We start from the raw sequence: 13687 nt of genomic DNA on the forward strand, positions 1-13687 counted from the left end.
CTCTAGAGTAATTAATATCACTGACACATGTTGTCAGTGCTTTTAAAGTAAATAGGGATCTACCCAATATGGTCATTTTCAGTGAATACTAATCTAGAGTTGTATCGTGTTTTCCAGAAATCTCTTATAATCTGCATAGTAACTACTAGTCCTCAAATTCCCCATTAAACAAAAGCTTTTCTAGCAAAGATTTCTGCATGGCTCTAGTTTAGGACCAGTTCTCTCTAATGTTCTTATCAATGATTTGGATACAGGACTTGAAGTTATACTATGTTTGCAGACAATACTAAATTGTCAGGAACTGATGATTCCCTTAAGAGTAGAGAGGCCTTGCAGAGAGAGAGATCTTAACAGTCTTGACAAATTGGAGAGCTGGACAATCACCAGATGCATGAGGCTTCACAATAGTAAGTGCCTGATTCTACAGCTGGGATGGGGCAACCCTGGCTATATGTATGCACTGGAGGATGAGTTCTTTACCAAGAGAGTGGTGAGGTGCTGGAACAGGCTGCCCAGAGAAGCAGTGGATGCCCCGTCCCTGGAGGTGTTCAAGGCCAGGTTGGATGGGGCCCTGGGCAGCCTGGTCTAGTATTAAATGGGGAGGTTGGTGGTCCTGCATGGCAGGGGGTTGGAGATTCATGATCCTTGAGGTCCCTTCCAACCCTGGCCATTCTATGATTCTGTGATTCTGTGATGAGAGGCTGGAGAGCAGCCTGATGGAATCTGGGGATTCTGGATAATGGCAAGTTGAATCTCAGTCAGCAGTGTTCCCTGGCAGACCAAAGGGCCAACCATACCCTGGGGTGCCCCAGGCCCAGCACAGCAGTTAGTTGAGGGGTTGTCACTGTCTGTTCTGCACTACGTGGCCCCACCTCAAGCACTGAGTGCAGGTTTGGGTACCACAATAAGTGAAGGACATAAAAATATTAGAGAGCATCCAAGGGAGGCCTGTAAAAATGGGGAAGGGTCAGGAGGGCATGTTGTCATACCCAGCTCCAGCCACTCAGCTCCCACAGTGAGGAAATCCAAATTTAAATAGCAGTCCCTACTGTAAGACCCCTATGAACATGAAAATTAAGGGAGAAGCGGAAAATAAATGCTGATTTATCTCTTTCCTAGGTTTTAGGTAACTATGTGAAGCTGTGCTCATTACATAGAATGCCTTCATCCTTTAGATGCTGAGCATATGGGACACAGAGCCTTGCTCAGTCGATAACACCACTGTTTATTTATTAAATTAGCCATTTTAACTTTGGCCTGGGAAGGAGATTATGAGCATTTTTGGGTTGATTTCAACTGCGTTACTCTCAGTTCCATTGTGTAGACCTACAAGGGCTGTTCCAAATATAATGCCTCCTGATTTATTACATTGGCATGTGATGTCAGAGGCATATAACTTTCCACCAATATTCCATTACATTTTGTTGTCATGTGACAGATGGCAGCAGAGGGGCAGTCTGACAAGACGATGTCTGACATGAAAGTGCGTAGAAAGCAAAGTTGTGTCACTGAATTTCCCTGTGCAGAAAGAATTGCACCCATTGACATTCATCAATGCTTTTTGAACATTTATGGAGACCAAAAAGTAAATGTGAGCGCAGTGAAGTGGTGGTGGTGCATTTCAGCAGTGGAGAGTGGATAACAGTGACTGTGGATAACCTCCACTGGTGCAGATTGTTACGAGTGTGCAACATGAAGGCTCTTGTTCATTGCTAGTGAAAGTGGTGAGGACTATGTTGAAAAATAGTGTTTTGTAGGTGAGAATTTGCTCTATCTAACAGTATTACTGTGTTTTTTATAACTGTTGTAGTTTCCATGGAAATAAATATGAGGTCTTACTTTCAGAGTGACCTACATACTTCTCTGATAGACATTTGCCCATCATCTTCACAGAGATGTTTGCCAATTAAACCCTACTTCACTGAAGTGACAAACTTGTCCTCTTGAACAAGCATCAGGGCTCAAGATATGGGGTATAGAGTCTGTATACTATTTTTTAGGTAATTTTTTATCCAACATTGACTTTCAGCTAATAACTACCTAACCTTGGTAAATGGGAAAAGCATCTGCCCGGTTACTGAGTGGGATTCTACCCCATGGGAAACAAAATTCTAATAAACATCCCCATCCAGATTTTTTACCTTACATGTCCATTTGAAAACCCAGGAAAACATAATCAAATCCAGCATAAGTTGACAATTTTCTTGCGGTGTTGTTTGGTTGTTTCACTCACCTACGATGTCTGTAATTTTTAACAAAACTTCAGTATACCTAGAATATAAGCCACATCCCTATTCCATTTAATAATCAGCAGACAGAGTCTGTCAGCATGCTACATTTTAGAAATGAAGGTCAGCACAGCAGATGGTGTTGAGGGGCTTCCCATGATTCTCAGATCCAGAAAGGCCAGTGCAAGAAATCTCACTTATTTGTACCCAAGTTGTATGGGAGGCACAGCTTTTCAGTCATAGCTCACGGCTGCAGAGCACATGTAGCCTTTGCCCTGAGCAGCAGTGCAGCAAAATGAACTGGGACACTTCCCTTCCTACCTCAAATCACTTTGTTTAAAGCTTCCTGCTCTATTCATATTCTCTCTTTTGTGCATGACAGGACCCGAGTGCCATGCCAAGACCAACTTCCCAGGACCTGGCAGGTTTCTGGGACTTATTGCAGCTCTCAATTGAAGATGTCAGCATGAAGTTTGATGAACTGCACCAGTTGAAACTCAATGAATGGAAAATAATAGAATCACCTGAAAGGAAGGTAAGCAGACCATGGGCAATACCATTTCCCTCCCATTTACAGTACTGTAGCTTCCATGTTTTAAATTCAGTAGGGAAATGTGGTAGGTTTCTAAGCCAAAGAAGGAAAACAGCTGACTGTGGCCCAACTTGTACATGGAAACCCTCATCACTCATAACAGTGTGGTTGTTTAGTTTTTTTTTTTTTTTCCTTTTAACAATGTTGAGCTGAATTGTGTTAACAAAGAAAATGGATTTTGCAAAATCTTGTCTCTCTGCTACATTAAACTTCTCTTGAATTTATCTGGCTTCATATTAAAAAAAAAAAAAAAAACAAAAAAAAAACAAACAAACCAAGAACTGAAACATGTTCTGAGTAATTCAGATTGAGAACAGTAGCCCAAGAATTCAATCAAGGTGGACTGCAGCATGTTGTTCCTTCTGGGCCAGCTCAAACCTGAGCTACAGCAATCAATCCTGCTTGCATAAATAATTGATGCTGGTACAAGTGGCAGAACATGGTGTTGGTCAAGCTAAAGTTTGGCCTATGGAAATTCTGGGGGAAAAGAGTGCTTTTGGCCAGCTGCCCGCATTTCTCAGTTTCAATCCCACTGCCTGGGAGATACCCCTGGCCACTAGGCTTCCAAAGCACGTGGCACCATGCCTACAAGCACTTGATTCCCAAACTGCCTTTCCCCTTCCCAGAACTCTTTCCCATACCCGAATTATCCCACTACCCTTGCTGATTATTTTATCAGTCAGATGACGGCAGCATTTGGTTTGAGTCAGTACTGTTGGCCTCAGGTGAATTCTTGCTTGGTTCGGGAGGAATTAGGAGGCATTTTGACAACTCTTTCATTTCTTCATGCTCCTCTTGGATTTTAATTTTCAGCCAACTGGTTGGTGGATGGTGAGTTTGCAACTCTTGCTTACTAGTGACAACTGGAAGTAAGAAATTATTATAGTGACAGCAACAGTGATGTTCCTAAGAGGAAAATAAGTAAAAGTGAAAAAATAATAAGATGGGACAGCAGGAATGGAGCCCTTATGTTCCTGTCTAAAAACAGGAAAAAGAGAAAATAAAGACTGGGAGAGCTGTCTATCACGGAGAATAGCAACTTAGGCTGATGCACTGTTTTGCTGAGTTGGGAACGTTGAAATATATTCTTAAATAAATTTAACTCTAGTCTTGGCTAATGCATTTTGGTAGTAGACTCAGAATTTTCAGAATTAAAAAAAAAAAAAAGAAAGAAAGAAAGAAAAAAAAAAAGATGATTCTGCAGTTCACCTTTTTATATTTGTTTGAATCCTGCTGTGCCTCAAATTAACTGTGTTCTCCATAAGGAACAGCCCATACTTTGGACTATTACAATTACTTTAAGAAGTGATCCAGCAGAAAGATTATTATAATAATCACACTATACATACGAAATTGCGGACTCTCCATCTTTGGAGATATTTGGCCAATATTAAACACGATGTTGAAAAACCTGTTATAACATCAACCTTGGATCTAATTTCAAGTGGCTTTTGAAGGAATGTTATACTGAATTGCCTCCAGAGGTCCCTTCCAACCTAAACTTTTATACGATTCTGTGCTTCTACAATACCTTTTCAAGGCCCTTATATGATATTCCACAGTCCATAAATGGAGTACAATGTCAATTTCATATCTCAAAATAGTTCTTGATATAAAACCTGTATAAGCCATTGGCAGCTACTTTGGTAGCACATCTATTGACTCTTGCTTTGTAGTTTGCCAATTCTTCAGCATAATTTTCTTTAAAACGGTCCAGGCTGGCAAGGAGAACAATTAACTTATGTTCTCTCTTTGGCTGGTGCTTGCATGCTTCCATTTAGCAATCCATAGAGGAGACTAAACTAATAGATATGTATACACAGCTGCTATTTCGTATCCAGCTGAGGCTAAACTCAGTATGATTAATTTAATTAAAAATTACGTCCTGCTAATCTTAGACAGTCTTTTCATTTGATCAGACCACACAGATGCGCTGAATTCTTATTGGAGAGCCAGTGTGTGTTTCTGTTTATAATGAGTGTAATAATGTGTCAGAGAAAACTGAGCAAATTCACGTGAAAGTGAGGTACGTAGACTGCATGTGTAGGATATCTGCAAGGCCAGTGAAAGGAAGCGTAGTCTTTTTTAAGGCACAGGACTACAGAATTTGTGCTGAAATAACAGGTTTTTGTCAGTGTTTCTGGAATGGATAGCCATTCACGCAATCCATTAATCACCTGATTTTAGAGCAGAAACCGAGCATGCTTGATGTATGTAATGAGTATTTGGCACTGTATGTCTTCGATTTGCATGTTCTGCTGATGGTATCTTCCGCACGCCATTTACCTTCTATTTTAATACCCTATTTTAGGAAGAAAGAAAGGTTCCTCCTCCTGTACCAAAGAAGCCCCCAAAAGGAAAATTCCCCATCACAAGAGAAAAATCTCTGGACCTACCTGACAGGCAGCGACAAGAAGCCAGAAGGCGGCTCATGGCTGCTAAGAGGGCGGCCTCTTTCCGGCAGAATTCAGCCACAGAGCGTGCAGACAGCATCGAGATATACATCCCAGAGGCTCAAACCCGGCTTTAAAGACAGAATGCTGCAGAGTTCCTTTTTTAGACAAAATGCTTGTACAGTTTGTCACTTACCTGGTAATTTTTGTCTCATTCTCTCCATAAATATGCCCTTGCTGTTGTGTTCTTTGTGCCATAAGCACAGTGGAATGCTTTTGATTTCCTCAGAATTTGCTGAGCTCACCGCAAGAACAACTTCTTTTGTATTTATTGTCTGACTTACAATCAGCTACAATGGATAGGGCTTGTTGAGACCTGACTTATCCAGTATATTCTCAGAGGACAACAAGAAACACCTCTTGAGATGGAACCCAGCTTACTTTTTTGTTATTTATATTTTTATAAAATGTGTGATAATTAGGGATAAGAATAACAAACTATCAATGGGTGCATCTCACCATTCACTAGAGGCATTAGCTAATCCAAGTAGAAGGTGCTACAAACGTAAAGAGCAGGAAAGAAAGAACCCATTTATCTCTCTGACCTCCAGTTTCTTTTCCCAGAACCCAGCTAAAATATTTACCCATGTGCTCTGCCACTCTTCTCATCTTTGTTACCGCAGAATAATATTAGGCCTCTCATGTCATATCACGTTTCTGGAGATGAACAGGGATATCCAGCCACTAAAACTCCAAAGTTCATCAGAAACCAAGAAGCATACAAGTCTGGTGGTGTTGGGAATGCCCACTGAGAAACGTTTGCTGTTAGCAGTATAACGACACTCTGAAACCTAAGCAAAATTATAATGCAAGAGGACTTGAGTGATGGGTGAAAGGAAAACGGAAGCCTTAAAAAGTTAGATCTTCTGTAGCAAGATGTGTAAAGAAAAAGTTATACTTACTCCTTTGGAACACTCATCGCATTTTTAACAGTTCTTTTATGTGTTAACGTTCATTTCATGATCCTCCCTTTTATTTCAAGAGCTGCGCTACATGTAATACTTCAAACTCTCAAAATGTTCTATCAATTGAGTTTCCAGGGTATCCTTGAGAAAAAAAAAAAAATCTTGCTTGTTTAAAATGCCAGTTGTGATGTTGTAAACAGTTTAAGAAATATGAATGTGAGTGGTGAGTAAATCTAAGTTTAAATGGTTATGTTAAGGTAAAGGTGAACTGTGGTTTACAGTTGTATTTTTTTTAGAACTATTTTTCTATGCAGTATCAGTTACAGCAAGAAAAAGCTTCTTGCTTGCTTCACATGTAACAAACATGATTCAAGAGATAATTGATTTCCAGCCGTGGAATATAAGGAAAATAATATATTTTCAAGCCTCTCACTATTATGAGAGAGGTGGTGACTACCACAATCCAGAGGCTTTGGTTTAAAATAAACTAAGATAGAAATGTTCCACTTCACCTACCTTCCAGAGCCACCCGAGCAACCCAGCACTTAGAAGTCTTCAGGTGAAGACGCAATAAGATATGTAACCCAGAGACTCCGACTGCAAGGTTTGAAAGCTCCTCTGTACTACTTTAGGTCAAAACAGCGTTAACACACCGAGACAGACAGCCGCATCTACATTTCCTGTTTACCTGCTTTAACAAATGCAATGTATTTAATGTATTTAGCCATAGGCAGAACAGCTATTAAATTATACTCTAGCACTTTGGTTCTTCACCTGATGAGCACTTTAAATCCACGTCCCACACACCCTGCAGCCTGACAGATGACTGAAAACGTGAATTATCATAGGTTATGCAGATCTGACATTGCTTCTAATCTGTTTTGCTTTGGTTCTATTTATTTCTTTTCCTTTTCCTTCATTGTTTTCCTACAGTGTGTAGTATGAAGCGTGAATTCTGTCTTTGGAGCACACCTGATAAAGTGTGTTGAGCTTCAAGATGGGAATCTTTAGAGATGAGGTTTTGAGATGTTTCTGTGAGGAGAAAGCCCTGTAAATCGAGCCTGATATCTGGTATATACTTTACCAAATAGCCTTAAACTATGTTTGGAAGCAAAAACCAAGACGAATGTATATCCCTCAAAAATGAAAAAAAAAAAAAGAAAAAAAAAAAAGAAAAAAATCCCTGAAATATTCTTCTATAGATAAAAGCATTATCTTTCCCACCCTTCATGTTTTCAAGGCATTTTCTATTAAGGAAAGAGCTGAATTCTGGGTAGGGTACAATATCGATGCTAATTCCTATATTTGTTTCACTATTTTAAATACAAATGTACTTGCAGACATTGGCATCTTTAGTGTTGAAAACTAATATATTATTTAATGTGGAGCTGCTGATTAGAAATATCCACAGAAAACTAGAGCCTTTCCTAGATTAAGGAAATTTAAAATAGGCAGACACACACACACACATATATATATCTATAGCTGCTGTATACATATATGGCAGCTAATAACGTTTTCTCTGATTTCCCTTTTGATTCACACATGACTTGCTTGAAAACCCCCACCTGCAGGGACAGGTCATGCTGTGCTATTAAGACAAGTTAAATCTGATCCTGCTGGTAACTAGACCTTATGGAGACATACGGTGAAAAAAACCCACAAAGATTATAGATTTATTTAGATCCCAGTTGACTTAATAATGCTGACTTGGAGCAGTCCATATAGGTTTTTAATTGAGAATCATATTTTGGTGATTTTTATATGTTACCATGATATTGGATGTTCTCGGGCAAAAATAGGCCTGCAGAAATGATGCCAACCCTGTATTTTACCATATTTCCCATGCCATTACTTATATGTTCAATATAAGTTTTGGATATGTGTGATTTCTTTTTGTTCCACCTTTGTTCTAAAAAAGAAGAAAGAAAAAAAAAGAGGAATCAAAATTAAATTAGATGCAAATTAGATGCTTACTGAAAGATTTGATAATATGTTATCTGTGCATGTTATATTTCAAAGTGCAATATATTAAATTCTTCTACAGGTAACATTCTATCATTACAGGCAGATAAGCCATTTCTATCTACATATTGTACATCCGGTTCATTTAGAAAAATAACATTATGCTTATCATACTTGTGTTGCAGATAAATCAAATTGCTTTGGTCTCCAATGTGAGAAACACAGCACATGGTACCTTAACATGATCTTAACAGATCAACTGTGATCTGACTCCCTAGCATCAAAATAAGATTGAGTTACAAAACCAGCATAGGAGGAACGTAACTAAACACTAAGAGAGAAAGTAGAATGCTTTCTGCTAGTGGACATCATGGAGTGCATACACACAGAACAGCTGGAAATAGCATTTAATTGAACACTAATTGGACTAATACTTATTTTCACTGATTAAAATTATAGAAAGTCTCCATTCATTTCTTCATTGCCTGTAAAACACAAGTATAATAAACAGGATTGTGAAGATTTAAATAAAGAAAAACCTGACTGGTGAAATTGTTGGTATCTGCCATACTTATTTTTGCTTTGTACATTTTTTTTCAGATTTGAAATTCTTTGTAAATTGGTGAAGTATATTATGGAGTGTTTTATTATTTCTTGTTGACCTGATCGGAATGGCCTTTGGCAGTGTGCAAAGACTAATCATGTTGTATAGTTTAATACCAAAAAATTACATTTTAATTTATGCTTATACCTTGTCACTATGTTAGACTTGAGATAACCAGGAAGGAATTAAAGCGTGCATAGGAAGCTGTGTGGATTTCCTGTCTATATAGTACATTTCATATAATAGAAATTATTTGTTTTAAAATAAGCTTATGTTTCCTGCTGTATCAGTAAATTAATAACCTAGTTTCTACTCCTTTGGCACTGCGTCTAGAATAAAGCGAGGGAAATCGGGGTCATTGGTGGTTTTGCAAGGAGAATACTTTCTCCCTAAGTGTTCATGTGCCATAAGTGACCTGCGGTCTCTGCAGGCCCTGCTGCGATCCATGGGGTGAATCCCCCCAGATCCGCCCGTCTCAGCCATTGCATCCAGTCCCTGGAGCTCGCCCAGGCCAGTCTGTGGGTTTGGTGTCCCCACTGGCATTATGGCACCAAAGCTGGGGATGCATCAGATGCCAACCCAACAGGGGATGGTTCGTGCATGATCACACAAGGTCTGAGTTTGGGCTGGTAGCTCCGGGTGCCCAGGAGTGTGTGCTGAAAAGCTGTGACATCCCTTGGAGCAGGAGCTTTTGTATGAGGCAGTGTTGGAATGAAGTGTGAGGTGGTGTTACTCCCACTGCTATTCCCAGAGCAATTACCTTGTGGTGATGGCACTGGTGAGCTACATTCCAGGTGAGGAGTATCAGTAAAGCCTTCAATGTTTAGAGAGGTGCTTCCTGGTGGCCAGCAGGTTGATACTTACATTTACACAGTGCCTTTCATCCAGAAGGATCTCCAAGCACTTTATTAGAGGACATGCAAACTCCAGGCTGGGCTCCCTGCAGGCAGTTCCCCTTCCCACAGCTGGATACTGGCCTGGAGAGCTGAGGGCATGAGGGCCCTCCTGCCTGTCCCCATGCTGCCAGGGAGTTTCCTTCCACACCACCCTCCTAGCAGCTAGAGACTCTCCTGGTCCACACCTGTGCCAAACAGGTAGTGAGACTCGATGAACCAGGAGGAAAACCTGAGCAAAGCAGAGGAGAGGAGAGAGCAATGCTGATCTTGTAGGCAGGGACAGAATTTAATCAAATCATGTTTCCGGAACAACCTTTGCCTTTTCTGTTTATGATGGCATGAGGTCGTGGTGATGAAGGAGCTCCACCAGGAGGGTGCATCTATCAACAGGTGCAGGAGCTGAGCCCTTCCTCCGAGATCTTAATAAGCCTCTCCTTCACAAGTGCATTCCTCCACAGCTTTTTTGGCCAGAGAGATGGGCCTGGGGCATGCAGTGCAAAAGCAGCCTTTGTGTATTTCACAACTTCCAAGTGCCCAGTTCTCTCCCATTCTTCCCTCTAGCCAAGCTTAACATGGAACACAAGAAGGAATTAGGCATAAGATTATGCTTTGGTTTGGGCAATTGCTCTGAAGCAGTGCTCAGCTCTAACGCTAAGCGTCCTTTGTACAGCAGAGCAATGGTGACATCTCTTAGAACTGTGAGGAGGGGCAGATTAGAGGCAGCTCTTTCACACTGCAGAGAACTGAAGTATATATACATATATATAGATATAAAAAATAATTTTTCAGTGTTCCAGTTCCCAGATAGTTGGACCCAGGAACCACGGTCAGTAATCACATTCTTGCAGACCGTGTCTCATCCTTGCAGCTTGGCTACGGCACTGCCAGTGTGCCACGTCCCATGGCCCATCTGCACCACGTTCACCTTCAGGGAACATCTTTCGGGAACAGCTGTTTTATGGCATACTCATATGCATACACAGGCTCCTGGCAAGAATTCAGCCCTCTGTATACACAGAAATTGCTTAATTTTTCTTTGTAATGCAGCTACCTCTGTGGTGTAATGCTGCAGCTGTTTAACTACATAATAGGCTGTTCAGGACAGCAACCATAAAACTGAAATTGAAATGGAAACTTGCCCAAAAAAGAATTTGGACAGAATATTAAGGTTGGTTCAACTCCCCTTAACAAAATAAAATTCTAATAGCTGCAAGAGGCCGTGACATTCATTATATATAAACCATATTCCAGATTCCTTCTTATTAAGCGTATATTGCATTTCATAAATTATGATCGCAGTAAAAGACTGCTTGTTCGTGGGCCCACCTTTCCACACGTGGATGTTCCTACCATTAGCATTCATTGATGAAACAGAATGGGGCTTCTGAAGTCAGATCATAGATAATGTTAATTGGTGTGTCTACAGAGTTTGCACCTGAACTGAGCAAACCCAGAACAGTTTTCATCAGCTGGCAATTTAATTCTCTATTCTATTAAGGCCAAACTGTTATTTTTCTAAATTGGTGTTGTTGAAAAGGATTTTTTATGTCTCTAGTACAAGATACAAATATAATACAAATACTAATACAAAAACATGAATATTTTCACTAACATTAAATGAGGGGGACGTTTGTTTGAATGTATGGCCATTACTCACCAACACAGCCTGTTAGCGAGGACTTTACTTCTCCTTTCCTTATTCTTCTCTCATTCAGCACAGTGTTCTCCATTATTAAAGCTAACCTATTAAACTTGTTTCCTTGTGAGACGAACCATTGCAGAGCTTTGGTCTGCATTCTGATCTCAGTTGCATTAGAACATTAAAGAATCTAACACAATGAAATTGGAGGGAAATGTCAGATAGGTCCACTATAATGCAGGTCAACACGTGACTTGGCAAGCCCTGCTGAGGTAGAAAGGACTTACTGTGAGAGTTGGCTACTGCATAATGGTTCTGTAGGATGTCAAGCTTCCCTTCACGTTGGTCACAGTAAAGCAGAGGTCTTGGTAGAAGGTTCAGGTCTCTGACTGTAGGCTTCACAAAGAAATATCAGCATTATTTATAATTACTGGTGGAATCCACATGTTCATATCCATGCTTTGATTTACCCTGTGGAGGTTCAAGAGTATGGCCAACTCATTTTGAAAGGGCTCCACAAGTATATGCGTTCTTTAGACCCCCCTAGATGTTAATTTACTGAATTAACAATATTTCCCTTTGAAGAAGCCTGGCTTACACTGCTCTAGAACTGTTCTTTCCTGAAGAAAAGCCACTATGAGCGTGCAGGATTTTCTGCACAGAGACAAATCTCATTCATTTGCCATTCGACATGCCAAAATAAACAAATGCGTGGCCTAAGGACTAAATTAAATGCCTCCTATAGATTTCAAGGAATGTTAGAACCAGGAAACTAGCTGTTTAGTTATCATTAAAAGTATATATAAATATATATAAATAAATATATACATAAGAAATCATATCAACAACGAGGATGAACTGAGTGCCAAATATTCACCATCTGTATAAAGCTACACTTCACTAGAATTAAACTATTTTATGTAATTCTCTTTCTCATGCTTTTATGGTTCTTTTGATAAATTCTATTTAGTAGCATGCAGGATACCTAAATTGAATGTACAGTATGTTGTTTCATTGCTACAATAATTTCTCGCTTCTCAGTAATATCTTCTTTATCAGAATGTTATTTGTTATTTTGGAGACATATTTGAGAATTGTTTTATTATTGAGTTATTCTTTTTTCATGGTTCTTTACTCACCTCCAGCTGATTGTAAGAAAATGTGCTTCACTGTTTTGCCCCATGGCTCTTTTATGAAGCTGCCTCTTCAATTGGTTTATGTATTCTTTATGTTCATCTCCTGTAAATAATTCTGCAATTAAATTTTTTGAGAAAAATAGAGTACACTCTTTATTATGTTTAAAATTTTGCATTAATTAAAATATGCCATTTCCAATCAGACGATCTGTAGAATGCACTAAGTTAGTTAGCCATGTAGACTTTTGAGTATCTGCAAATTCTTTCTTAATAAGGTATTTTTGATTGGGCTTCATCTGAGATAGAAGGAAGGCGCCTCAAGTCTGAAAGAATTTGGCAAAAAATGGAGTCAGCAATGCAACACTACTGTTATGTTTTGAAGAGTATTTATTCTTAATATAGGCAGAGAACATCACGCGCTTGTTTTCAGTCGGACCATGGCGTGTCATTAACAGAAAGAATAATAGTCTCTTTTGTGTCTAAAAAGCACTTGTTCTTAGGCAGAAGTAACGAGAAGACTTTGCTTTGGAAACATGAATCCTGGAGGGTCTGTGAATGTGTTTTACTGTTGTATAGCCAAAAGGAGCTTTTAGTCCACTTTTTGCTTTTTGGCTCCCTCAAGGGCGAACAACAGTCCTCTGGAGCATGGCTTGAGCATCTCGGCAGAAAATTTGACGAATACTTTGCTTTGTCCACATTTCTTGATATGACTGATGCAACAGTAGGCAATAAGTGAAAATGTGTGGAGTCTCTGAGTCTAAATAAAGGAGGCACAAGAAATACCATGTCAAAGTGCTTACTTCCTTGAATCACTGGATTTTTATTGCTCATTTATTTTCTATATTATAACACTTAGAACCCCTAGCTATGGACCATTACAATATTATATACTTGCAAAATAAAAAGATTTCCCTTGGCAGAAAGAGTATAAAACCTAGCCATTGGGCAAGCAACAGCAGATGGAGAGACATAGGAGAGAAATTGAGAGAAACGGTGAGATGCTATTCATTAAAATGAGGAGCGGTGGTTGCAGCATTCCAACAACCTATCAGTTGTCAATTGTTTCATAGTTTTCAGGATAATGAAAAAAAAAAAAGAGGATAATGAAGTGGGTTGGAAGGTACCCTCGGGGATGAATTCCCCAGATGGAAGCGAGTCCAAGAAAGATGTTTGTTTTAAAATTTAACATGTAGATGATGAATTTTGGCATGAGTCAACTGGATGTAGGAGCTGACATCTCAGTAGTTAATAAGTGATGCTGGGTACGCC

At 39.6% G+C, this 13687-nt stretch overlaps 1 protein-coding gene across 26 annotated transcripts in view; it reads left to right on the forward strand.

The window, feature by feature from the left end:
* DLGAP2 (DLG associated protein 2) overlaps window positions 1–13434 on the forward strand; it is a 459829-nt gene extending 446395 nt beyond the window's left edge. For 17 of the 26 annotated variants that reach the window (XM_048936882.1, XM_048936884.1, XM_048936886.1 and 14 more), the window contains 3 exons: window positions 2611–2763; window positions 3634–3651; window positions 5132–13433. In XM_048936882.1, the coding sequence (XP_048792839.1) occupies window positions 2611–2763; window positions 3634–3651; window positions 5132–5350 (390 nt within the window). In that variant the 3' untranslated portion in view covers window positions 5351–13433. Of the gene's footprint in view, window positions 1–2610; window positions 2764–3633; window positions 3652–5131 lie in introns of all 26 variants that reach the window. The other 9 variants (XM_048936873.1, XM_048936881.1, XM_048936879.1 and 6 more) reach the window with 3 other exon arrangements.
* The last annotated feature ends 253 nt before the right edge of the window (window positions 13435–13687 follow it).

This window comes from Lagopus muta, chromosome 2 (assembly GCF_023343835.1).
Source record: "Lagopus muta isolate bLagMut1 chromosome 2, bLagMut1 primary, whole genome shotgun sequence".
NCBI lineage: Eukaryota > Metazoa > Chordata > Aves > Galliformes > Phasianidae > Lagopus > Lagopus muta.